We start from the raw sequence: 27567 nt of genomic DNA on the forward strand, positions 1-27567 counted from the left end.
ATCCAAGCAATTACACACTTTCTGGTTCTTGACCATGCATGCCATCTGTCTTGCTGACCTCATAGGACTCCACCCTGGCCAGTGCAAGGACCAAATGAGAGTCTAGATGTGGGAGTATGTGGTGATCTGCAAAGCCATTTATAAGTGTGAGTCATTTATCAATCTGAGCTTATTTACCCACAATTCCACTTGGTAATTCTGACCTTAGTTCTGGGTCAGGGTAAAAATATATAGAGGATCCCAATCTGATTCACTCATAAATTTAACCCACACTTAACAAATACCAATACCAGGGAACATATTCTCTATTCAACAAAATCACACTGGTTTCAAGAAGAATGACATGCACCCAACCATGTCTTACACATGGAATTAAAGCAGCAGTAACTGGGAGAGCAAGCTCTCTTTTAGGTGGTAAGATCTAAGAAGTTCCACAGAAAGAAATGACATCTGAATTGCATCTTCAAGAAAAGATGGGCTTTCAACAGGTAAAAGAGAACATCTAAAATACTACAAAGATTACAATGGAGAAAGGATGATAGAAAACATAAGGCAAATATGGCAGACAGTGAAGAGTTCAGCTTGACTGGAACTTGGGATGAACAGAAGGGAGTAACAGAGACAAAGCAGGAAAGTGAGGTGGATGCAGTTGTAGAAATCCTTAAAATCCTAAACAAGAAGACAGCCTTTATTAGCCAAAAGGAAGCTAGAGGAGGTGTGTTGTTGTTGACATGGCATAATCAGAGACCTTGTGGAAAAAGTAATCAGACATGGATATGCAGAATCAGACAAAGAAACCAGAGTAAATACTAGATGTTGGCAAACTGAACTTCAATAAAGAAAAAAATTCTAAAGAAACCAGAGTAAAGAGAGTGGTTAGGATAAGTCATTCAATACTCCTTGAGAGATGGGTAATAAGACTGGAGTAAGATCAAGAGAATGAAAATAGTTAGAAGGAAAAGCCCACAACCTATCAGAGACCCATTTATCATGGGGGAAGTGGAAGAACCAAAGGTTACGGTTGAAGAAACACACACAACAGAAACTCATATGAAGTGACTCAAAAATGTTGATCCTGGGTGAGTGGGAGAATGATAGTAATTATCAGACTCGATGATGGAAGAGAAATGAAAGCTGAATCATGTCTAGATGATCCTCTTGACTCAGAAAATGGCAGTTCAATGACAAGGTCATTAGTTCGACTAATATCTAGACAGACTCAGTGAGGAGCTACTTAACATATCTCAGCATCCTCTCTCTCCACACCTAGTTTCTAACTCCTACTACATCACCTCTCTGGCTCAAGATCCCCATACCTGTGCTCCCCCACCTTCTGCTGATATATTAGGAGGGTGACAAAGTGAGTGACGGTCACAGAATAAGTGAGTGGTAGTTGTCTGATACTCTGACCTCTGACCAAGCTATCTAGGCAGACCTTCCATTACCCACCTTTCTCCCCTGGATGTGCTTCCCCTGAAATTACAGTACCTGTAGGCCATTTTCCATGTTAACTGCATTGGGTATTATTCTTTGTGACCACGTTTCAGTGTCCATCTGTGATCTGTGCTCTAACCAAACCACTTTGCTGCTTTTTTTGGTGTACCTTGACCTGCCACCATTCACTGTAAAGTCACTTTGATTCAGTTGGCAATCTTGGAATATAAATTAGACATATTCTCACAGCTGATGCACATGTCCTTATTACTTTGAGAATGTAATAGTCATCACAAATATAGGAAAATATTTTTCAAAGAACTTTATCTCTTAGAAGGCTCTCTTGTCCCTGATGACACCACTAACACTTAGGCTCTAAGTATCAATACTACTAAGTAGTAGTATGCAAAATTGGTTACCCATAAGTATGCGAAACTATGTGCCTTGATTAATCGTATACCCCCTTCAACTTTCCCCAAAAATTATTTGATTGTCATTTTTCATTGCAAAAGAGACAACAGGCCACTGATTCTGTGACGCTGAAAGAATTTCAAAAATCACCAATGAGTCTTACTATGTCCCCAGAATGAGGAACGGGCCCAGCTCAGCAGAAGATCCACTTGCTCACACAAGGATATAATTGCTTGGCAGATAGCCTTCCCAAAGGGGGAGATCCACTGGTCTTCTCCGCCCCCCCCCCCCCCCCCCCCCCCCCCCCCCCCCCGCCACACACACACAAATGACAATCTATTATTAACAGCAAGGTGGTGGTTCTGCTGATGACTCATTAAGCATGCTGATTCGTGACAGCAAAGGCAGACCTGACTAAGGGAATCATTTGCTGGATTTAATCAATTATTGAGCTCATCAAATGTGATTACTAAGCCACATAAAAATCCAAGTGAAAGAAGGCATTAGACACTTGAAGGAAAAAATATCTCCTTGTTTTGCCTTGCAAAAGATAGAGGCTGCTCCATTATCTATATGTGCGATATCCACTTTGTTGTCTTCCTCCGAATATCCAGAAAATTTTTGAAATATTTGCCCCTTTGAGAGAAAACCTAAAGAATCAGCAAAACATACATTTTTAAGATAACTGAAAACATGAAGAAAACAGAGAGAAATAATTCTCAGCTATCCTATTAGACTTTAATATGCCCATACTTCCAAGGACTGTGAGTAAGAAGCAATACTATAGGCTCTCTTTGTGATCTAGTGAGAGAAGAGTATATAATAATGTAAATATCTTCCCAAATGACCCAATTGTTCCCAATGACCTTCAATACTTATATCTATTATAGCACTTAGATTCTAATTATTTTTGTTCACATGTATCTTAACTACAAAACCACATACCTCTTCACAGAGGCAATTTCTTGTATAGTTGACCCTTGAACAACACAAGTTTGAATTGCACAGGTCCACTCACATACATATTTTGCTGTTGTTAAATACAGTACAATAAATGTATTTTCCCTTCCTTATGACTTTTTTACTAACATTTTCTTTTCTCTCCATTTATTTTAAGAATTTCAGTATATAAAACATATAACATACAAAATATGTGTTAATTGACTATGTTATTGGTAAAGCTTGTACTTAGCAGTTTAAGTTATTAGTAGTTAAGTTTTTGGGGATTCAAAACAGGTGACTACCAATCTAATTTGATTATCAAAAAGCTATTTGATCACAGAATGTCTAGATTTATAAAATGAGTAAATCAGAGATAGCCAGAACCAGAACTTCTTACACTATCTAAACAGAGCTAAGATTTGACAATCAAGCAACCAACCAACCAACCAAGCTAGAATTAATAACCAATAAATCAACAAAAACCATTATTCTAACAAAGTTTTCATTCTTTGGTGTGGCTTAAAACTCCAACTCCTGACCATTCTGACCTAAGTATTTCACCAATCCAGACATGAAAACTGGACACGTATCTGCCGTCCAGACACTGAGGTTTGTGGAAAAGTTGTTATTTGTACCTCTGCTGACCCAATCACAGCATTTCCAGGCATACTAAAATAGGGGTGTGGGTGTACAGAGGTGTTGGAAGCACTTCTAACACAGATTCGGCTTATAACACCATCTCTGATAGCAATTCCTTTCTTTAGCAGCAGCCTGGAAGTATTAGATTACTTCTATGTATTTGTGATTATTTTGTACACAATCTGGCATTCTTTCTCAAAGATATAAACTTCTCAGAGCCAGACATGATAACTTGAAGCTGCAGCTGTATTAAAAACAATTTGATGAGAATTTTAGGAGGAAGCAGGTCTCCTAGGTAATCCTCTCTAGGTGTCAAATTACCATGTCACCACTTCAACAAATCTCTTGGAATGACTGACCTTTGTGGACAAGACTGAATCACAAGGCAAAAGGATGGTTCCCCTTAATTGTGTTGATTTAAAGCCTAATCCAATAAGGGATTCTGTGCAGGGAGAAGCTTATCTTCCACCTACTGGTGCCACTGCTAACCCAGTAAAGAGTTTTTACAACATCATTCTTTTGTTTGAAATTCTGGTCTTAGAAGAGTACATTTCCCTTAATACTAACAGTGAGATTCAGAAGAATCACTATCATAACATACTCTTGGGCTACTAAGATCTGCCTAGTACTTGATAAACTATTTTTAAAAAGATACCTAGCTCAGTTGATTTGTAATAGGATGATGAGAACTTTGAAAGCCAGAGGATTTTTTTCTTTAACATGGCTTTGAAAGGTGAATAAATACATAAGTGAAATTAAATGAAGCCTCACACAAGAAGTTTAAACAAAAGTAGATTATTTTTGTATCCTAAGCTCTCTTTTCCCTCATATCCAAGGCAAACCTATGAGATCTAAAGCTTTTTAATATAACATTTATGTCATTTAGTTTTCCTACATAAAGCCACCAGCTTTATCTAATTATTAACTGAAGCCAAATGACTACACTCAAATAATCCATTGAGGTCACACTAGTATGTCTACCCCTAATGTGAAAAAGGAACCAAGCTACCCCTAGTCTGAATGAATCATCAAATAGACAAGCATGTCTGAAACAGACCAATATCTGACAGAGGCATCAAGACATACCTAAAAGTGTCTACCACTCATCAAATGAAGTATCCACTTAATCCAAATTTACAGATCCCTAGAAAAGTTCTCAAATAAGTCATTCTGAAAAAAGGGTATAAATTCAGTAAATGAAGGTCTTAAATTCTTCAACATCTTTCCATTAAGAGACATACTCTATGTCCCCCCTTCTCTTGATTCTGAGTGGGTTCTGTGATACCTTGACCAATAAAATACACCAGAAGTGACATTGCACCAGTTTCAGGGCCCAGGCTGTAATTAAGAGAGCAGCATCTTCCACGTCTCATCTGTTGCAACACATAGTTTAGGAAGCCAGCAATCACCCTGAGACCACCATACAGTGAGAAGTCTGAGTTCCATGCTGGAGGATCAAAGGTATGTGTACAAAGAGAGAAAGACACAAGGAACACCAAGACTCTGCACATGTGAGTGAAGAAGCAATCTTGGAAGCAGACCCTCCATCTCAAGTAGCCACAGCTCACTCCAACTGGGTCAGGTTCAAATCACTCAGCCAAGTCCTTCCTGAATTCCTGACCTGTAACACTGTGAGCAGAATAAAATGGTTGTTTCAAGCCATGAGTTTAGGGATGGTTTCTTATCAATGAAAGATTGGTAGACATGGATGATTTCGTATGCAAATATGTATGTGATTATAAATAGAAGAGCTCAAACCAACCACTATTAATTTGTACTTTACATGACTTCAGTGAAGCTGGTGCAAGACAGTCTATTTTTTTATTACATTGACATAATAACAAGTTCATGTAAGATATGCAAAAATATGCTTTCAAAAATAATCGACATAGTAATTTGAAATTTGTCAGGGTTGAGCCGCTCTCTTATAAAATTCCCTTTAACCTGTCTATTTATCTCTTCTTAAAATAAAATTGAAGCAACTTTGAAATATTTCATACCCAGGTTAACTACATATAAAAATGATAAATTACCTTTTACTACTGAAGACTATTATGCCCTTTAATCTGAGTGATTAATTTACATCCTGTTCAGTGGTTCACATGCAATTACTACCATGAACCCAATGAGCCTGAACAAGACAGAGTTATTCAGCCATCTGTATAAACCCACTATATTTAGAAAAGTATAGGAAGCCCTAAGCTTTTATTCATCTCCTCTCAATGATGTGTGCACCTCTACACTGCATATCAAACTATAACACTACTATTCTGGATTATTGACTTCATTTGGAAACCACAGGATAGGACTCTCTGTCATGAGATGATGCTCATTAGAAAAGGTAAGATTAAAGCAGTCATCTGAAATAACATTCCTGAAACCAACCGGATTGCATTTTTGTGCAATCTGGTTGGTTTGCACAAAAATGTTTTTTTTGCACCAAAAAATTGGTGACTTTTTTATCTAATTATAATCTGTTTAATGTCATAATACCAAAATCAAATACAATCAATGAAAAGCAGACACTAGACTTTCAGACTGAACTGTATGGGCTTCTAATGCTTGGCAAACAAAAGATCTGAGCAACTCTATTTCTTTGGAATGTGCTTTCCAAACTCTTCTCAATAAAATGAAGTAATGGAGGATGATAAAGGATGATATTCTACTTTAAATTACCCTTTCCATGGTTAAATTTTTAAGAAGATCATTAGTGCCCTTACAGGAATTTGTACCTATGCTTTGGGCTCTACAGCATTTTATCAAAGAATCAGGCAAATAGGAATTACAGGCAAAAGAGAATTCAAACACTAAAAGTGTACTTAAAGGCGCTTTTTGTGCTCTCATCCATAAACCTTCAACACCTGCCAGCCCAGCCCCTCTCTGGTTGAGGTTTTAGTAAAATCACTAGGCAGATATACAGTTAATAAGCCTTTTCATCCACGAGATCCACTCTTACAAGAAGGTATACACTCACGGGTGCCACATTAAATGTCTGAAGTCAATTTTTAATTACAGCAGCACTAGTGATCCAAAGATGAAGCAGGCAGCTTATTGAGAAGGAACCAAAAGACTGTTCATTACACTGAACATCCACCATGAGCCAGGCTTGCGAAGAGTTGCACCACAAATGACTCAACCAACGAGCTCCCCTTTCTCAGAAAGATACTCTTACCTCTGGGATGTTTTCTTATATTTCCTCCTGTAGGAAAAGAAGCATAAACACACATCAGAAAAGAATTTGTGGCAGGCAGTGAGTTAGAAAAGAGAACTTCAGCAGGGATGGGCATGAAGGGGAAAACTTTGTGGTAGGTTCTTTTTGTGAGGCTTATGAGTTTCAAAGCCCAGCTACAAGTTTGGGATCATTGTGTGATACTGTGGTCAGATGCATATAACCAGTCTTAAAAATAGCATCCCCAGAGCTCAATGCCTCTGCCCTCCTATGTTCATTCTTTCCCTTTGAGGGTACTATAGTATCTGGGTTGAGATCAAGGTTTAAAGACTGCAAGACCCAGATTCAAATCTCAGCCCTTCCACTTCTTAGGTTCATGGAGTTGGTGAGGGGTAACTGGACAGGGTCCTGTAAAGCATTTCTTTTGTCTGGCACACATTAAATGACCAATAACTTCTGGCTATTTGTTTTGTCACTATTATTACTACTACCTCCACTATATAGCACTGAAGTCCCTTTACGGACATGCCTTTTACAATGAAAATGAGTAATCATGCAGCTAAGTCATAAGATCAGACATAAGCTCTTCAGAGAAGGAAGAAGAGAGGAAAGGGACAATGAGAAAGTCTAGAAGCAAAAGTGGTAAGAGAAGCAGTAGGAACGTGCTAATGGCTCAGCTGTGGGCTAGTCTCCTAGAAGAAGACTTCCCCAGGAGCAGAAGTGGCTAGAGTTCTAGTCCACTAGACTATTTAGCCTTGGGCAAATGCCCCAGTAGGGCATAGGGCTTCTTAATCTATCAAATGGAGATAACATCTGCCCTGGCTATCTCACCCAGGTCATAGTGGCATTCAATGGCAAAGTGGCCATCAAGTTTCTTATCCCAATATCTCAATGGTTTTCACGTGTGTGTCATTTTTTCCACACTCTGAAGTATCTCAAAGAGTTTGAATAGGCTCTTTACTGGAGGAGATTCAAGGAAAGAAAGTGGTGGGAGAGGAAAATGCATCCTTCTGCTTCCCAAGTGTCTTTAGTTCCACACCTGCGTTCCCATTACAGTCACTGCGTCCAGAAAGCCAAGGCACTAATTTGCTCATAGAGCTATAAGTTACACATTTTTTAAAAGGATTTTCAAATTCAGAATCACTATGATCTGTTACAACTCTGTTCAAATAAACATATGCATAGTGGCATTGGGTGTTAAGTGAAGAAAGCAGCATGCAACATAAAACCTACAAGGTGATCTTGCCTAATGTATCAAATATTTATCTAAAAGGAAACACCAGATTGAAAACCATGACTCCAGGGTAGTAGATTAATGGATCACTGCTTTTATATTTATTATTTTTACTATTATTTTATACATATATGTAGTCACATATATAGACATATACATATATGAATATATAAAGATATTTGTATGTTTGAATTATGCCATATATAAAGAGAGGAAGGTCAACTAACAGAGTGGGTTAAGGCCTGGGCTTTAGAACAAACTGTTCGAGTCTTGATTTTGGCACTTAGTATGAGACCAGTTATTCAAACCTTCTGAGCCTCAGTTTCTTCATCTATTAAGTGGGAATAATTGGAGAACCTCTCTCAAGACCTTATAGTAAGAAATAAACAAAACAACCCACATGAATGTCAGTTCCATAAAGGCAGATTCTTTGTGTGGTTCCCCATGGTAACCTAGGGCCTAAAATGGTGCCTTGCACCCCCTCTAAAAGCTGTGCCTGGACCCCATCAGCAATAACAGATCCTTCTTCAGGCAGTAGCCAAGGGCAGAGGTTTCACTACAGGCATGGAGTACAGTGAGTTATAGGTGTGGCCTGTGCCCTTGACCTTTGTTAGGACTACTATCTTCTAAACTGGGCTAAAGGGGTGCCTGGGTAGCTCAGTTGGTTAAGCATCTGCTTTCAGCTCAGGTCAAGATCCTGAGCCTGGGTTCAAGCCCTGCTTCAGGCTCCTTGCTCAGCAGGGAGTCTGCTTTTCTGTCTTTCTCTGCCCCTTCCCCCTACTCCCTTCCCCCACCTCCTCCCTTTACCCCTGCTCATGCTCTCACTCTTGCTCTCTCTCTCAAATAAACAAAATCTTAAAAACAAACAAACAAGAACAAAAAAAAAAAAAATACTGGACTAAGGAGTCTCTTAAGGTGAGATCAAAAAATAACCCTTTGAGAGTATGCAAAGACCAAAGAGAAGGGGGGTGCAGGCAGGCCAGATGGATGCCCCTGGCTTCAAACCAGAAGTCCAACTAATTCTATCTACCTTCAAAGGTCAGAAGAAGACAATCTTTGTTGTTGGCTTCCACAGAATTCTCCCAGAATTTGCCAAGAACCATATAAAGCCACTGCTGGGAGCACTGAGACAATCAAAGATGGACAAAAATAGGGAAGGCTTCCATTTTCAGCACCTACTAGTAACAAGCACTTAACATACATTGTAAATCCACATAATGGCACTGTTAAAATTCACTCTCTGAAAGAATCTGAATTCTAAAAATGGAAGTTAAGACATGTACCTAAAGCGTTACTTTATGATACCAATTGGTACAAGGGGGGAGGCTCAGAAAGCTTTGTGAAAGAGGTGGTCTTGATTGATGGCTGGGATTTCAGAAGGAGAAACACGTAAATATGAGGTAAGCTGGTAAGGAGAGCATGTCTAGTGACCTCAAACCAGCCCACCCGCAGCCCAGCCCAGCCAGATATGGAAGAAGATAGCAAGCAACAAAGCTGAAAATGCTTAGGCCAAAGTTAAGTGACACAATTTATACTTTTTTTAAAAAGATGATATCTGGGAGAAGGGGTCACCACTGGCATTGTTTTGTCTCATCTCTGATTATGTGGAAAGACAAGAGGGCTCTGGAATGTGACAGACTGGCTTCAAAATCCAATCCCACCCCAGCTGTGCAAATTCAGGCATGCTTTATGCTAAATCAAGCTTTAGTACCCACATCTGTAAAATAGAAGGACCGATCTCAGAGGAACACAGTGTTTTGAATTTGCCACATACATGCATGCCATGTAGGCATTAAAAAATTTTTAGGACCCTTTACCCCTTATTTTGAGCTTCTTGAAGCCAGGGGTCTTGTTATATGGATCTGTATATCTACTCCAAGGGCTTCCACATCAACTGGCACATGGGTGGCAGACATGTCTGTTGGCAAAATAAATGAATCATATGCAGCTGCCACTCACACTTATAAAATATTGGCTGTACATTTGGCAGACCCAAAGAGAGACCAAAAATCTGATTTTTAATATTATCCACCTTCTTGACACTCACTCCCCACCTTCACAGATGCATGCTTGGCATCATAGTCCTAAGTTCTCTCTTCCCATTTTGTCCCATTTAGACACAGATAGCTTCAGAATCAAGATAGACCCAATCCAAACAGGGTCATCTTAAATTGGAGTTGAAACGTGAACACTTAAAGTACAAGAGAAAATTTACTTCTATGGAAATTATCCTACTCAAGATCCAGCTCACAGATCATTTGGACTGGGCAAGATGAGTGAGGACTGAAGGAACCCTACTTATCCTCCAGCTCTCAGCTGAGACATCACTTCCTCCTGGAGACCTTCCATAGTCTCCCAAACTGCACAGTACCCCTTTGGTATGAGCTCACCTACATCACTGCACTTGTTACTCCAGACAGGTACAATCTGTTACACTGATGGCAATGATGGCTTGTCTGCTACCTGCTGGTGTTTCTCTCTTTCCTACACAGTGATTAGCAAATGGGAGCTGCTCGATATATTACTGGAAAATGAATAAGTGAATTTTTCCGGAAGCTGATCAAAAAATACTGTCTTTCTACTCATTTTCCTTCTGTTTAGCAATGATTTACAATGAACGGTGAGGACGCCTACCACAGTCATAGTTTTCTACACACAGGAGGAATGCAATGACAGTGGGCTGTGGAGCATATCCTGTTTCATGCCTATCACACAAATTAACTCACTTTGATACCTACGGACCCTGGGATGTCTACCTCACTTCACAGTTGATAGAAGTGAGGCTCAGAGAGGTTAAGTAACTCGCCTAAGGATACAGAACCTTCAACTGGTTGAGAGAGGAAGCAAACTCTGAAGCCTTCAATGTAAATTGAGAGAATTATGCAAAAAAGTCAAAGGATGCCAAGAGGAACTTTAGACACTAGACCTAAAAACAAACAAAACCAACAACAATAAAACAAATGGTGTCCTTCCTTCCAAATGCAGGAAATGAGCTGGAAAAGAACCCAGTTTATTTTTGGCCTTTTGTTTTTAAGAACTTCAACAGAATTTATTCCTGATTCATAACCTGAAAGACTAAAGGAATGTTTTTAAATGTTCTGTTTTGGTTTTTCAAACTTACTTCATATTTACCATTTTTTGAAACCTGAAGCAACACATCACAAATCTCAAGATTCACATAGCTGGGCTAAGCCAATGTAAAAATTAAGAGAATGACCAGGAGCTGTTATGCTTTGGGATCTGGCAAAGCTGGAAGTATGAGAGATGGAGACAGCATGGCTTCACGCTCTGCAGAAGACTGGTCATCTGCACAAGGCCAAGGCTGAGGAAACTGCATCCATGAAGGTCTTGGGCAGCCCTTTGCCAACTGTTCCCTAGAACAGGTTCAGCCCTCCGCACTCTTTGGAGAAGCATTACAGCATAATGCTTAAGATTCCTTGTCTGAGCTCAGAGCCTCCTCCAACTTACTGCGTCCAATAAGCTACATGACCTTAAGCAACTGACGTCATGTTCCCAACCATCAGTTTCCTTATCTGTAAAAGTAACAATAACACTCACTTCATAAGATGCCGTGACAATCAAATGTACGACAACGGAAAGCCTTTTAGCACAGTGCTGGGTACCCAAAAAGGGCTTGAGAGTCAGCTACCGTATTAATAACAGTACTGCATGAATAATAATGGTATTTTAATTCAGATTTCCAAATTTTGTTTGGGGGAAAAAAAAAAAAGCCTTTCATTAATTAAAGAAGTAAAGAAAAAAGGCTGCAGATTGCTTTCTAAAAGTAAAAAAAAAAAAAAAAAATTTAAATACTTGAAATTCTTCTTATCTTAGAACACTTAAACCACAAAGAAAGCAGGGCTAATCAGAGTCCTGCTAAGAGGAGGTGGAGCTGAAGCTGTCCAGCTTTCCCTCCAGGCCCAAGAGGCCCTGCAGGCTATACAGCCTGCCACCTACTCTCTCTGTGATCTCAGTTAACCTAGCAGAATGATACACTTCCTTCTAATGTTTAAGTAGGGCCATTGTTGAGAAAGCAGGAGAAAAAAAAGTGTAATTGGGTCCTTATGAACTGGACACCACAATAATCTTTAGAAATAGCTAAAGTTATCTTTTGATAAAGATTCTTTTATCAGGGCACCTGGGTGGCTCAGTCGGTTGAGCCGCTGCCTTTGGCTCAGGTCATGACCTCAGGGTTCTGGGATTGAGTCCCACGTTGGTGTCCCTGTTCACAGGAAACCTGCTTTTCCCTCTCCTCCCTGCTTGTGCTCTCTCTTGCTTTCTCTCTCTCAAATAAACAAATAAAGTCTTTTTTAAAAAAAAAAGATTATTTTTAATCAATGACAATTCCCTAAAAACAGAAGCCCAGTGAGTTGCTTCCCAGAATCCCTAAGCACCTTCCAGGAGTTGTAACTCAGTGCAGAGACAGGATGTACCGTAAGCAGAATTGATCAGTCCACATCCACTTACTTCTTAGGCAAATTAAAAGACTCCTGCTCTTCACTAAAAATCAATGTCTGTTTAAGTCTGGAATGTTTCTATGGAACCATGGATTGCCCAAGAACTACCAAATGATTGTGTGTGTGTGTGTGTGTGTGTGTGTGTGTGTGTAAATGTACTGTAAAAAACAGGAAGTCAGCAGTTGGAAAATCTCCGCCAAAGGCTTCAATCCTTTTATATCTAGCTGATCACATTTGGAGAAGTGAAGACTGAGATGGGAGCATCATCAAAGAGCAAAGAGCACTCACCCCCACCCCCACCTCCACCCCAATATTTTAAAAGTTCTCCAAAGCTCTCCACAGCTGTGTCATCTGCAGAGGCTTCTAGACTCTGAACTTCATCTTACCTCTCCTGGCCCCAGCCAGGGAGAGAGAAGATGAAACTAAGCAAGCATAAAAGGGGTAATTCTGTCCACTATAAACCTGGACCTGCCTGAGAGCAGAGCACAGACAGCAAGGGAACCGTAAGAAACAGCAATGAGGTGGGAGTGAGGATGTTTCTGAAGGGTTTTATTTGCTTTTGGATGGCTACGGGTTCCCGAAGTACTGGGCATGCCCACAATCAAATAAATGTAAGTTTCACATACTCCAAAGTCAAACAGATGATTTGGGAATCATTCCTGATAGCCTGGATAAGTGAGAGTTGATTAAGCACTGATGTTAAATTATGAAGAGGCTGGCAGTATTTCCTTTTTTTAAAGTGAGTATCTTTGAGTAAGAGCCATATGGGTGCTGCAAAAATGAGGTTTATAAATAGGCTTAATATTCAAACAAGCTGGCTTAAAAAAAAAAAAAAAAAACTTGTGTTCAGTTTCAAAGTTGACAGCAAGATACCTCCCAATTGGGCACAAGAAGGTTTTCTGGTACTAGAAGTTGAATACGCAACCACTGTACATGCACAGTGAGGACTCTAGCTCTGCCTTTGGTGTTCTCTGGCGCTTCCAGGCAATGATGACTCACTCTGGTCCAGATCCCGTCACATCCCGTCTCCATCCTCCCCTACCAAGGTCACCACTGCTGCCGATGCACAGACAGCTTTGGAAATCTTGGTTCTTGGCCCTCAGTTCCCTCAACCAAGAAGAGATTGGGGGACAGGCTCAGAAAAGCAAAGTGCACAGCAAGACTCAGAAAAGCAAAGTGCACAGCAAGACTCAGAGTTAACTGAATGGAGTTAACTACATGTTCTCAGGAGTTCAGGTCACATGTAGCTCCCTCTCGGGACAGGAGACTAAGATAGAATGTCACAAATACCCACGAAATGAGTAAGGACCTGAATGATCATCTGATCCTCTAGTTTTGTTTTTCATTGGCATATGGGGTATAGACTGAACAGAACGGGATATCTCTAGAAACTTCTGAACACGTCTTAAATCACTTGTATGAACTACTCTATGTCGCTGAGAATGGAAGGTCCTTGTATACATTCTCTTATTCCTACCAGTGATTTCATTTCCATGTTACATACATTAAAACCTAGGCCTGCAAAGCTATGTATATATTGACTGCATGATGGCGCTTCTCATATTTTGAACAAGAAAATGCCAATAAGAAAATGTGTATAAACGGCAGTCTCCTGGCACCTTCTGGCAGAGTATTAGGGAGGGGGAAAAGATATTAGAGTAAGTGAGAGATTCTCTTCCCTTCGTAGCTCAGATATTTCTTAACTGATGAGCTACAGAATGAAAATCCATGTGGGCAACGATTCTATTTTCCTGCTTGGCCAAAGATCCAAGGCAATACAAAAAGTAAAAAATAGCGAAATGACATAAACTCACTTTCACCTGGAATAACCCAAGAATTAGGAAAGGACTGTTTTTGTTTAAATCTTCTAAGAGAATTTTTTTTGCCTGTTTTTTTAGCTGGGGAAAATGTGTCCCCCAGACTCCCACCCTCCCATTTAGCCTTCTTAGAAAAGGAAAATCACATTCGTAGTCGGCAATCCCCAAAGCACAAAACTGTGATATGTCTAACCCAAAGTGACGAGATCAAATTCAAATGATGAAGTGAAGTTTGGGGGTAAAGATGGTGAATCCAAAGGATGAGAGAATGCTAATCTGAAACAGGGCTGTAAATAAGACAATGTTTAACTCATTCCTGGAAGCAAATATGTTTCTGGCTAGAGCTGGCTGGGCACTGAGAAGAGGAGAAATCTTTGCAAAGGTTTAATACAAACTAACCAAGCCCACAGGATGCCGCCCACCTCAATTCACACAGCCAGGGCACACCATGACCCAGGCTCCCACATCCCCAAAGCCCTGTTTCTACTTTGTCTCCCTCCCCAGCCCCCTTGTCTGCCTGCAGACAGCTGGCCAGACACAGAAATCCAGAAATCCAAATCTCTTGTTCATGCCTGCTTCTCTCCTGGGCCTGAGTTAAAAATTCCAGCACTCAAATTACTGTCCAACAGGCACCCAAATGGAAACCCCTCCCCAAAGAAAGCCAAAATCTTCCTCTGGAAAGCAAGGCTTTTTTGAGCAGACCAGGCATTATTTTTCCTTCTCGCTTAAAGCGAGGCAGTGAGCTAATCCCTGGCACCAACAACAAAATATGGAAAAGGTTTTTAGCGAAAGAAAATAGAAAGTAAATGTTCTGCTTGTAGAAGTCCAGGTAGTACTTCTCTGCATAAATTATTTATCCCTCTATTCATGTATTTACAACCACTTGCTGTGTCAGAAGTACAGCAAAACCGTGCGGTAGGGATAGAAGAGCTTTTTGTGACCTCTTTCCTGGGAGCCTGGCTCCCATTTAGATAAACATCAGGGAGAAAGGCTGAAAACAAAAATATTTCTTAATATCTGCAACACTGCCCAAGTGGGGATAAATCCAAAGGATTAAGACAAAAATCTTACTTTTCACAGATACATCCCTATAATTAGGGGAGGGGTAGAATTTTTTAATTGAATTATCCAGAGCGTTGCTCTAGCTCTCTACTTCGTTCTTCCCCACGTATATTTAGCCAGAACAAAAACTCTATCTTCTGCCAAGTTTAACTTCAGTCTAATTTTTCTAAGCCTTCCCCCATCTAGTCTAGTAGTATTCCTTCCCTCTCTCTTCTCTTACGCCCTTCCTCCCAGCTCTTATCAACACCTCCTTCTGGCAGAAAGCAGGGTAATTTTAAATCAATACACCTGCTCCCAGGGAGCAGAGGTTCTTCCTATTTCCTCTAAAGCCTTCTCTCCCAGTAACATCACCCACGTAAGACTCTTCTCTAGACACAGACTCTGTAAATTTCAACAATCTGAATGTGGTAAAAATGAGGCCAATATCCAAATTACAGAACAAAAAAGAAAAAAAGATTAACCGGCAGATGCACTCTCAGGGACCATTTTGAGCTCTACTGTCTCCAGAAATCAGCTGAATCTTCAAACCAAATTCTCCTTACGGATAGTTACCTTTACTGAAACTATCCAAAGACTCCCACTAATGGCTGGTTTGAACAATTCCTTCATTTTTTTTTAATGATGACTAATTTCAGTCCACAGTTTTATAGAAAGAATGACAATTCTAAACAATATTTATGGGGCTTCCATTTATGAGAATTAATCCTTTTGTTTCACAAATAGGCAATACAATGGGGGTCTATTCATGAAAGTGTTTATGGTTCCTCATAGTTAGCAGACTGGATTTCCAAATAGCGACCACCTGGGATAGTATACTAAATATAAAATACTTTGTGGGAGGCAATTTAAAGATATTATAAAACCCATCAGAGACATCCTCAGACAAGAGTCAGAGAAGTAGAGGGAAAAGGGGTCAGATATTAGCCTGAATTTGAACTATTCCTAAACCACACATGGAAGTGGCTTCCAAAAACTAATCTCTCACTACTGGATTTACTCAGTGTCTCTAGAGTGCAGGAAAAGTCTTGGTTATTTCAGCATTTTGGTTGTTTGGAATCTGGATAAACAGAACTTAATGTTCTTTGGATATCTAATAGTGACATTCAGCCAAAATATTCAATGCATTCTTATGTTGATTGTTTAAGTTTTCACTCTTCTGGTGTCCTTAAGGGAAAGGAAAGCTATGCTTCAGCACAATATTGAATATTGGGTCCTTACAATAGACTTCTGGAAGAGAAGGAAAGGGAAGGGAGGGAGGAACTTTGGGGAAGGCCTTAACCAGCAGGGAAAGGGCCATGAACAAGGCAGATGTGGTGTGGAGAGTGAGAGCAACAGCAGGACCTACACACTGCCCCAAGCGAGACCTGGTATGCCCATCACAGGGCACCACTGGGCAAGCCTAGACAAAGGAAGGCCTCCTGCAGATTCCAGGGAGCCCCCACCTGACCAATCTTCAACAGGTCCTGCTGCAGTGCCTGGGCCCCATGCTTTCAGTCTCACTGCCTGGCTCATGCTGTTTTCCCAGAAGTTCTAAAATGGGGCCTCATTCCATTTAGTTTCTTGGGTCATGATCTCTTTCTTCCTTTAGAATACTGAGAATGATCCTGCCTACCCTTCAGGTTTCTGTCTCTGCTCCAAAACTATGTTATGGTGTAGCATCAAGCGGCCAATATGAGGATTCCAAGCAAAGCTAGGTACACTGATGGCTAGCTGGCCTTTCACATATGTTGGACAAGAAAATGCCAATGAGAAAATAACATATAAACTTAAGTCTTCTGGCACCTTCTGTCAGACTATTTAGGGCACCACACTAAACTGTGTTCTCTCTACATGTGTATGTCTATATGTATACATATATACATAATTTTTTTCTTCTTACTTTGTCAGGCTATCCATTATACCTCCAATCCAGAACTTTCCTTTCATCTCTCAACCCATTTATCCAACTGCTCATGCCTTCTCCTCATCTCCTCAAGGACATCATATAGGTCCCTCATATTCAATATGTCCAAAACTGAACTCCTTATCTCTAATCTCCATTCATTCTGCTCCCATGCACAATGAAACCTGTAATCTTGCTCCCTGTCAATGGCCCTCACCTAGGTAAAGAGCATCTGGGAATGAAGCGAAAAATCTGGGAGTTATCCTAGATTCCACACTCTTCCTCATTTTTCATGTCCAAGTCCTGTTGAGTCTACCTCCTGAAAATCTCTCAAATGCATTCCTACAGACCTACAATGGCTTCCCATTGTTAAAACACCCTGGTCTAAAAGAAGAAGCTTCTTGGCCTTAGCACCATCTTCTTGGAAATCTCTACACCATAAGAGGCAAGTAGAAGTGAATGCGTAGGCTAAAGCATCATTGAAGAAAGATGAGACAGGGGTCCAAGCAAACTGCCAGCTTGTGCATGCATGGAAGTCACAGGAGCAGAAACAAGGAAAGCCAAAGGCCAGGGAAACTAGTACCAATTGTTGGACCACATGCCTACTTTGTAGAATTTTATTCAATGGATCTAGAGCATCCATCACCATCTGATCACAATGATCACCTTTGAGAGACCCACTTTGCTCTACCAAAACAATCTCTTTTGGTCCTTTCCCTGGACCTGTGACTTCTGGGACTAATTCTGTTTTCATTTGTGGCTGAATATAACATGTGTATAATAAATAATATGTGTATAACATATATATATACATACACATGTATATATAAAATAAAGTGTATAATAAATCTCTTCTGCTGTCTTAGATAAAGAAAAGATAAAATAAAATAAGCAAGATCTGATCCCTCTCTGTGTCTTGAACCTCCTGTCTCCAGTCTTGGCTACAGCCACTTGGCCTTCAGGTTTTTTTCAGAGGTTCCACATTCATTTGGCTCTTTGCACGTGCCGTTTTCCCAGGCTTTGAATACCTGAGAACACTCTTCTTTACCTCTTTACTAAACTAATACCTACCTACTTGTTCTTCATAGCTCAGCTTAAATCTCCCTTCTTTAGAGAGAAGCCTTTCCTGACTCTTGGACCAGATTTGGACCTCCCATAATATGGTTCTGCAGCACCCTATAGTTCTTTGTGGCACTCATCACTATAATTACTTGTGGAATTACATGTTTAATATTTGCTTCTACCAGTAGACTGAATGTTCCATAAGGGAGGGAGCCTTTATCTTGCTACCCACTCTCTAGTGCCTGGTGCATGATAAGTGCCAGGGAAATGTTTGCTTAGTGAATGAGTGATGGATGGGTCTCTCGCATATAGATGTATGTGTATTCATCCAAATATATAAATAAAATTCATTACCTATAATTATAAATTATGTCTTCTCAATTGAATTATTCTCTTAAGCTTTTCATTATTTCCCAACCTTCTTACACTCATGAAGCCTTGTTTATTTTCTTTAATAAAAGCTGTCAAAAGAATATACTCCAATAAGTCTGAAGAATACCAAAGCTATACATGGACTCAGTATACTTTCTCCAGAAATAGAGTATTTCATTTGTTGTAGAATTCATTTTTTACTACCTATGAGAAACTGTGATGGCCTTTCTCAAAGCCATCACAGACTACTTTATGGGCCCCATGTTCAACAATTATTTTTCTTATTTTTTTATTGAAAATCCATGAGTTAGGTCATTGAGCACTTTCCCCCTATATAGGAAAACTGGAACCAAGCAGTCTTTCATGAGCCAAAGAAAAATTAGACAGAAAATCGAGATAGAAATGCAGAAATCTCTCTGCTTAGGGCTGCTTCCCAGCCAACAGAGGCTGTAAAACTTGGTCAAAATAATAAATACTTAACTGATTAATATTAAGTTGTAATTAGCTAATAAGTCGCACAACCCAATTATGTTAAGCAAGCAATCGTGTATTAAGATACTGCATTAGTATTCAAGTAAAGGAAATTTTATTCCACATATAAGAACCTATTTATCCTTTTTTCTATTCACCTTTCTTCCCTTTAATACCCAATAAGAAAGTAGTCAGGTGAGACTTACTTGATTTTTATTAGGAAAAGAAAGACAGGCACTTGAGTGGCTCAGTCAGTTAAGTGTCTGCCTTCTGCTCAGGTCATGATCCCAGAGTCCTGGGATCAAGCCCTGCGTGGGCCTCTTGTTCAGTGGGGAGCCTGCTTCTCCCTCTTCTCTTCACTCGTGCTCTCTCTCACTATCTCTGTCTCTCTTTCTCTCAAATAAGTAAATAATATCTTTTAAAAAAAAAACTCTAAAAAAAAAAGGAAAATAAAGACAAAAACAATTCCTCAGACACAAATATCTTCCTTCTCTGAACCCTATTTAGCAATTAATTATTTAGCAATTAATTATTGTGTATACTTTTATTGTTATTTTTTAACTTTTAACATGTATAAAGAATTATCTCCTTAACTAGCATAATTTCCTGAGAGCAAGGCTTTCCTCCTGATATTTCTATATCTCTTCTGAAGCTCCTAGTATCTGGTATATAATTGGAGTCCAACAAAAATATGCTGAGCCACTTGACATTTCCAATTAAATGAGAGAATGGAAGAACTGATTAATACACTAAAATATGTAATCTGGAGGAAATAAATAATTTTTTAGATTATTCTTTTGGCATTGCTTTATTAGTGAGATTTATTAGTGAGATTCAGGTGAAGCTCCTCTTCCCTAAGTCATCTGTTTGCAAGGCTTTACCTCGGAACCATGACTCTGAGACCCACTGCTCCAGGCCAAAGGTCTCTCCATAGTTCCACACTGCCATCACTAAAAGCTACATGGATTTTCCAGAGGCTGCTCCATTTCAACATGTCTAAACCCAAGTTTATCATCCTGCTTTATACAAGCCTGCTCTTCTCTCCATGGCCCCTAACAAGGCAAATGGCATCAAACTCACTAAGACATCCAAGCCAAAACAAACGTGGAAGACAACTGCTCCTTTCTCTCTCTCTACTCCAAAACTAAGTGCACTACCCTAAATTCACGAATCTTCTTCAGTCTCCAGGCCTCAAATTCCATCACCAGTCTGTCCTCCACATTTCTTCCAGAATAGCCCATCCTAAAATTCAAGTCTCAATTTTTACTCTGCAGCTTAGTCTTTTAACAATTCCTTATAATGTAAGAGATAAAAATGTAAATTTCTTAAAATTACATGTAGCAAAATAAAAACAATTCTCTGGAAGATGAATGGAGAATGGGACATTTTCGTGTATGTGTAATATAGTAAAATGTATTCTAATACTTACCTCCTTAAACTATAAATACGTATAGTTTTGAATAAAACAAAAAGCAAATTTTAAAAAATTCCATGTATCATACTTGGCCCATGCCTTTCTTTCCAACACTATCTCCTTGATGTGCCAAGTCTCCCATGCCTCTGTACCTTTGTACACTCTGTTACCTCCATTCATTAGCTTTTATCTATCCCTCAATATTGTACTCGATAAGTCACAGCTACCTTTCAAGGAAAGTAAGGTTCTTGGGAATTGATTTTTAAGGGAAGGTAACCCTATGAGGTCCCTGATGGACCAGAGAACAAACTGGGAGCCAACTGCTTTTGAGGTGACCTGAGAGATTTCTGTCCAATAGCTCAACATTAGATAACAGCAAATGGACCCAACCACACCCTCTCCTTTTGTCAATTACCAATGAGAGATGAGCATAGAGAAGAGCACTGGGACTCAGGCTACATCCTTAGTAAGTAGAAGCACTTTCCTAATTTTCCATAAAATCAGCTCAGAATTCTGGGATGATTTATTCTGGGTTGACTAGAAGACTCCTTGTTTCCTTGAATCTTTGCAAAAGACTTTTTTGCATCTTTGCAGAAGGCTGATATGAGTAAAAAGAATCTGTGCAAGTTTCTTCCTTGTGATTTTGAGGACTCTGCTATAATAAATCTGTAGCTCACTGCTAGTCTGCAACACCATCTCTGGCCATCCCAGGTGGAGGAGCTCCCTGTGCATCCCTCTGTAACTATAGTCAACACTTCCGGCTTTTCCTTTCAATCTCTCCTGCTAGCTTGCCAAGTGCGGAAGGGCAGGTATCTTATCTACCCTTGCACACCCAGAGCTTATCAAAGTGCCTGGCATATAATGGACACTCAGTAAATGTTAATTGAGTAAACTAATGTTGCCTGAACATTGATGGCACTGTTAAAAATGTCTGATGAGTACAGAGAAAATACAGCATAAGAGGGCTTAATTAAATAAGAAATATGAAACCAAAGACCCACGCTTCTTTGCCTATGGTTTTACCCCCACATCTTTGGAAGAGTCAATTAAGTTCTCCGTGCTTCGATGGGGTGTTAGTGAAGACTGAGAGAAACCAGACTCAAAGCAACCTAAGCAAAAACAGCCCGACTGGTCCTGTAGCTGGCAGAGCACAGAATCAGAGACACAAGTGCAGGAACTGGGCCTCTGAAAGCAGACCAGGGATTTCCACTGCATGGTCTCCCCTCTGCTTTTCTCTAGGTGTTGGGTCTACTCTCTCCTCTCACAGAAAAGTCTTCTTCATGAAGTCTGGAAGTAGAGCCAGTGGCAGCAATCAGGGAAACCCAGAAAGGAAAGCAGCATTTTCCAAGGGCCAAGAGACCAAGCTCCATGAAGGACACTACCACTCCTGCTTGGTTTCTGGGCCATACCAGAGACCTGCCACTGTTGCCACAAAGGTGAAAATTTAAGATTGGCTAGTCCTGGACCTTGAGCTCATCCCTAAGCTAGGGATAGAGGGTAGGGAGGAAGGCAGGGTCTATTACCATAATGGGGAGTAGGAAAGCTCACTGAACAGACAGGAACAAAATAGTCCCAGTCTGCTACCTTGACAGCCATTTACCTCCTTTTACATCATAATATTGTTTTAGATAATGCAAAAGAAAAATCATCTTCAAATAGAGTGTTATATAAGCATGAAATTTATTATGCTGACTATCTCATAGTTGAGCAAAATAAATATATGATGGCATAATTACTGGGGCACCTATGTGACACAGAGGTTGAGCATCTGCCTTTGGCTCAAATCATGATTCCGGAATCCTGGGATCGAGTCCCACATCAGGCTCCCTGCGGTGAGCCTGCTTCTACCTCTGCCTGTGTCTCTGCCTCTCTGTGTGTCTCTCATGAGTCAATAAATAAAATCTTTAAAAATAAACAAATAAATAAAAATGACGGCCTAATTATAATTGTGACAATAAATGCCAAGGAGTAAGTGAAACCTGCTCGCTTGGTCTCAAATTAAAAGAAAAAAAGCTACAGAAACACTTTTTATCATCATAGAACAGGCTGGCAATACGAAAACTCTTGGTTGGGACCCAAGGTACAAGTCAAGACCCAAACCTATGAAGTTCCCCGCCTGCCTCCCACCCATCACCAGAGGAACAAAATGCCACGCTTGTCATATTTTCCCTTATTGGAAGATTCCCTGACAAAACAGCCATTGGGAGGGGCTCTTACAAATCTTACTCACTCTACAGAAGAAAGAGAGATGACAACAGCACTGGGAGATAACCCAGGTCTACAGAAACAGAAATGGGTACGACAGAAAAAAAGAGAGGCTCCTCATAGAAATGTAAGCAGATAGCATGCCCTTGGATAGAGTTCATTAAAGAGCTCAGGTGTGCAGTATTTGTTTCCTCCCAGCTTAGAGGAACATGAACATGGGTATGAGAGGGTCGCAGGGCTGCAGAGGGAGGCTGAGGAACACCACAACCCTTGAATCACAGTCAGCCTCTGTGCAGGGGTGTGCAGCACTTCACTCAAGGGAGATGAGAGTCATCATTATAGTAAACACCAATGCTTGCAGGGTTTTGCAATTGCAATTGGGGCAGACAGCGTTTAAAATTCACATTTCTGATAGTCGATGTGCTATTAGCATCTTGATGTTGTTACAAGGCTAGATTAAGAGTTCTTCCCAATTTTTTTCCCAGAGAAATATGTGAATGAGCTCTAGGTTTCAAATATGTATTGATAATTTACTATATACCAGATGGTACTGTAGGTGGTAGGGATACATCAGTGATCAAAACAGACCAAAAAACTATGTCCTCGATGAAGTTTATATTGTAGTTGGAGGAGACAGACAATAAACATAATAATAGAATACATGGCATTTAGGTAGTGAGATGTGCAAGAGAAAAAACAAAGCATGGAAGGGGTATGAGTGGAGATTGTAACACACAGAGGATCCTCCCCTATATTCTGCTATGCTATAGGTTCTTGGCAGATAATAACAGTGGCAACAATCCTCTTACTGCTGGTAAAGACAACTCCTGGCCAGTGCACAAAAGGGGAGAGGATATATGGGGAGGGAAAAAGAGAACCTAGGTAAACCAAAGAATGGGATTCAGCCTTGGGTTGTGGCTTTCCCACATCTTATCCTGTTCCTACTTCAGTTTAGATTTCTGTGCCCAACCTGGGTAATGATGAAAACGTGCCTCCCATCTACTTCATGGAATAGTGTGTTGGTAGGGCATGTGGCCTACACTGACCCAAATTTGTATTTATCTCCACTCTGATGATTAAAAAGCTCATATTTGGTTCTTGATGTTTCCTTCATCGCATTTTGATTGAACACCTACTATGTGCCAGACCCTGCTCTATGCACTGCGGGTACAGCAGTAAGTAAGACACACAAAGTGTCCTCAAGCAACTTACATCCTGATAGAGGAGATGAAAAATTCAATAGTAGATTGAATAGAGATGATACTGACAAGAAGACTGATGCCATTAAACAGTCCGGGTATGAGATGATCAAGTCCTGGACTTAGATGGCTCTCAATCAAGCAGAACTGAATTCTTGACTATCTGTGGTTGCCTATAAGGCCCTGTCTATAAAGGGGTCACATGGTTATAAATTGATATGAAAATCCAATTGTGACTACTGAGTCTTTCTAAAATGCTGAAAGAGCTGCTTCCTTTCTCTTACTGACTGCAAGAGACTGAGTCTGTTGTGTGGACAAACAGAAACATACCCTTCCACCTCCTAAGGGTTTCTATTTTATGAACTGCAAGAGTGCTATTCCAAGTGGTATAAATAAGCATGCCTTTGGTTTCCAGAGTCTTTAGCAACTTATCATAGCACTACTGTTTTGGGTTTTTTAAAAGGCAGTAAGAACCATTAACAGTAGTAAAAAAAAAAAGAAAAATATGTCATAATAACGATAGTAACATGTCCTTTTCAAAATAGAAAGTGGAGCAACAGATCTCCTAGGATTGCTGTCAGGCAGGGCATTTCAGTAGGAAGGGTAAAGAGAGGAATTCAAAAACACAAGCTTGGAGAAGAATCAACCCACACCTTTTACGTTCAAAGGCACCGGATGCTGAGTAGATGCGAGAGACTGGAGAACCCAAAGTGTGGTTGTATCACACCCCAACACCTTGGGGAGAGAATCCTAAGAGATAGGAAGCAGAAAGCTACAAGACAGTGTGTTATAAGCACTAAATGCTTTTTCACACACATTCTCAGCCTGGCTGATTTACCCAAACACTCCTCTTTGCCTGAGTAGCTCCATGGAGTCAGCTGTAATTGTAAAGCAGTCAGAGAGAAGCAGTTCCTGAGTGTGTGCAGATGAGCCCCTCCGGCCGAGATGGCAGGGGGACCGGCCTGGCAGCACTTTGACATTGCATACCTCAGACCCAGACTTTGCAGACACAACAACTTTTCTGTGTGCAATATGATCAGATGTAATGTTCATTACATATGACAGGAGTTTACTATAAACACGGCTCTGAAAGAGGTGCTGCCCAGCATGCATCTCAACTGGCAGGAGAGCCTGCCAACCAAAAAGACAAGATCTCCAAATAAGTTTACCGCCTCTGTCTACAGCAGCCAGACAACTCAAAAATCATATTATTTGGCATGGTTTCCCATTTAGATCAATGGCAATGAAACTCACTTGGATTATTGATGAAGGGCTTTTATAAATTGCACTTTAAATGGGGATCCCTTAAAGAAACATAGACTACCTATCGCTTCCCCTTAGGAACTTTGAATATCCTAGTCTAGTCGGGATACGGTCTCCTCTAAGATGAAGCTAACTTCTATCAGTGGCCTTTTTATTTTGTATTGGGGTGTGTGCGTGTGCCTGTGTGCACATGCGCTCTCCTGCTTTCAAACACAACTACAACAAAACAAACTGCCAAGGAGCCAGTATTCCTATCACTGTCCATAAGGAACAGAACGTCTAGAGAATATACTTAGAGAAAAACTGTTGTTGGTGGTGGGGTTTTTTTTCTTTTTTTTTTTTTTTTTTTACTGCACTAGATATTCGATGCCAAATGTCTAATAAAATGAGTATCTGGTAGTTATGAAAGGTGTCTTTGGGATACGCCTGGGCAGCTGAGGAGCAAGTTGTAAATGTACAGCTATCACTATAGCTTCCTGACTGGGGTGACCAGCTGTTTATTGTTTATGAAATCTTTTCACCAAACACCATGTATTTTCACCTCTCCTCAGCACGCAAAAGCAGACAGAACCCAATGAAGTGAATGAAATTCAGAGATCTCTGTCCATCAGTCCAAGTAGAATTCTGGCCACTATACTGAAAGCAAATATGCTAATTCACTATTCCAATATTGCTAGGAAATTCCAATATTGGTTCTGACCCCCACTTTCTCCAACAATAGCCCTTCCTTCCAGTAATTATGTCTGGACAGAAAGAATCCTAAGAAAATATCAGAAGTTGAACTAGGCTGGGGTAAGGGAGAGGAAAACACAGCAGCCAGAATGAATGTTGAATTTGAACTGTTGGTAAGTTCTTAGAGCACCTGCAGAGACGTTTGCAAGCATGTTTGCAGAGAATATCTTTCTTTGATCAATAGTCTGTGGCCTGAGTCCCCAGACTTTTCTCCCTGGGCAAAAAAGGACCAGAAACATCTCCATGGGCACTGAGCTACTACTACAACTGATATCTAAGGACATTTCCTCTTCCCCCAAAGAAAGTATGCTTTGGAAACAGCAAGGCGTTCTAAAGCACTCAGGAAAACAAGTCTCAGTTAGGGGGGAAAAAGGTAGCAGTGACTGTAATTAAGGGAGAAGCAGTTGTGGAACTTCTGGGGCTGTATTTAAAGGGCCCTGCATGCAGGAAGGAGGTGAGCGGTCACGGCTGTGGCTGGGGAGTAAAACACCGATTGCAAAGAGAAGTAAATACTAGATTTACTTACAGCCCTCGGAGCCGAAGCCAGATTTTCTCGATCTGTTCGGGTTGCAGGTATTTCAGAGAGTTGCTCTCAAATTCTTCAATCTCCTTGGTCGGCGACTCCATAGCTGCAGGTTAGCGCTGGGAGTGAGGCTGAGGGAGTTGGGGCTGCCCCTCCCCTCCCCGCCTCCCGGCCCGGCTTGGGGTGGGGGCGCCCTGGAGCCTGGCCCCTGCGCGCTCCGCCTTCTGCGCCCCCCAACCCCGCGCTCCCTGCGGGCGGGCGGCGCGGGCCACCGGGCCCAGGTGCCTCCGGGGGGCGCCGCGGGAACCCGCCGTGGTCCCGAGCCAGTGGCCAGCCAGGGGGACTGCGCTCCGCTCGAGGAGAAAGCACCTCGGACCTATCCGGAATTTTTTTTTTTTTTTTTTTTTTTTAACAAAGCCACGGAAGCGATCTGTGTAGCAGCTGAAGGATTTGGGGGAGAAAGGGAGACCGAGTGGGGCGGAGGGGGGGATGAGAAGGGGAGGGGGGAAGCGCCCTGGGGGAGCCGGGCCCGGCGGGGGGCGGGGGGTGAGAAGGGGTGGGGGGGGCAAGCGCCCTGGGGGAGACCGAGTGGGGCGGGGGGGGGGACAGTGAGAAGGGGTGTGGGAGGGGGGCAAGCGCCCTGGGGGGGACCGAGTGGGGCGGGGGGGGACAGTGAGAAGGGGAGAGATGGGATGGGGGGAGCGCCTTGGGGGGGACCGAGTGGGGCGGGGGGGACAGTGAGAAGGGGTGTGGGAGGGGGGCAAGCGCCCTGGGGGGGACCGAGTGGGGCGGGGGGGGACAGTGAGAAGGGGAGAGATGGGATGGGGGGAGCGCCCTGGGGGGGACCGAGTGGGGCGGGGGGGACAGTGAGAAGGGGAGAGATGGGATGGGGGGAGCGCCCTGGGGGGGACAGAGTGGGGCGGGGGGGACAGTGAGAAGGGGAGAGATGGGATGGGGGGAGCGCCCTGGGGGGGACAGAGTGGGGCGGGGGGGACAGTGAGAAGGGGAGAGATGGGATGGGGGGAGCGCCCTGGGGGAGCCCGAGTGGGGCGGGGGGGACAGTGAGAAGGGGAGAGATGGGATGGGGGGAGCGCCCTGGGGGAGCCCGAGTGGGGCGGGGGGGACAGTGAGAAGGGGAGAGAGGGGATGGGGGGAGCGCCCTGGGGGGGACCGAGTGGGGCCGGGGGGACAGTGAGAAGGGGAGAGATGGGATGGGGGGAGCGCCCTGGGGGAGCCCGAGTGGGGCGGGGGGGACAGTGAGAAGGGGAGAGATGGGATG

The 27567-nt window shown here is 41.7% G+C and overlaps 1 protein-coding gene across 6 annotated transcripts in view; it reads right to left on the minus strand.

Annotated features, from left to right (window-relative positions):
- Positions 1-26622, minus strand: part of PDE1C (phosphodiesterase 1C) — a 334235-nt gene extending 307613 nt beyond the window's left edge. For 2 of the 6 annotated variants that reach the window (XM_041728174.1, XM_041728173.1), the window contains exons 1-2: positions 26292-26619; positions 6599-6625 (exon numbers count right to left, since the gene is read on the minus strand). In XM_041728174.1, the coding sequence (XP_041584108.1) occupies positions 6599-6625; positions 26292-26392 (128 nt within the window). In that variant the 5' untranslated portion in view covers positions 26393-26619. Of the gene's footprint in view, positions 1-6598; positions 6626-26291 lie in introns of all 6 variants that reach the window. The other 4 variants (XM_041728172.1, XM_041728170.1, XM_041728175.1 and 1 more) reach the window with 4 other exon arrangements.
- Between the last annotated feature and the right edge of the window lie 945 nt (positions 26623-27567).

This window comes from Vulpes lagopus, chromosome 13 (assembly GCF_018345385.1).
Source record: "Vulpes lagopus strain Blue_001 chromosome 13, ASM1834538v1, whole genome shotgun sequence".
Classification (NCBI taxonomy): domain Eukaryota; kingdom Metazoa; phylum Chordata; class Mammalia; order Carnivora; family Canidae; genus Vulpes; species Vulpes lagopus.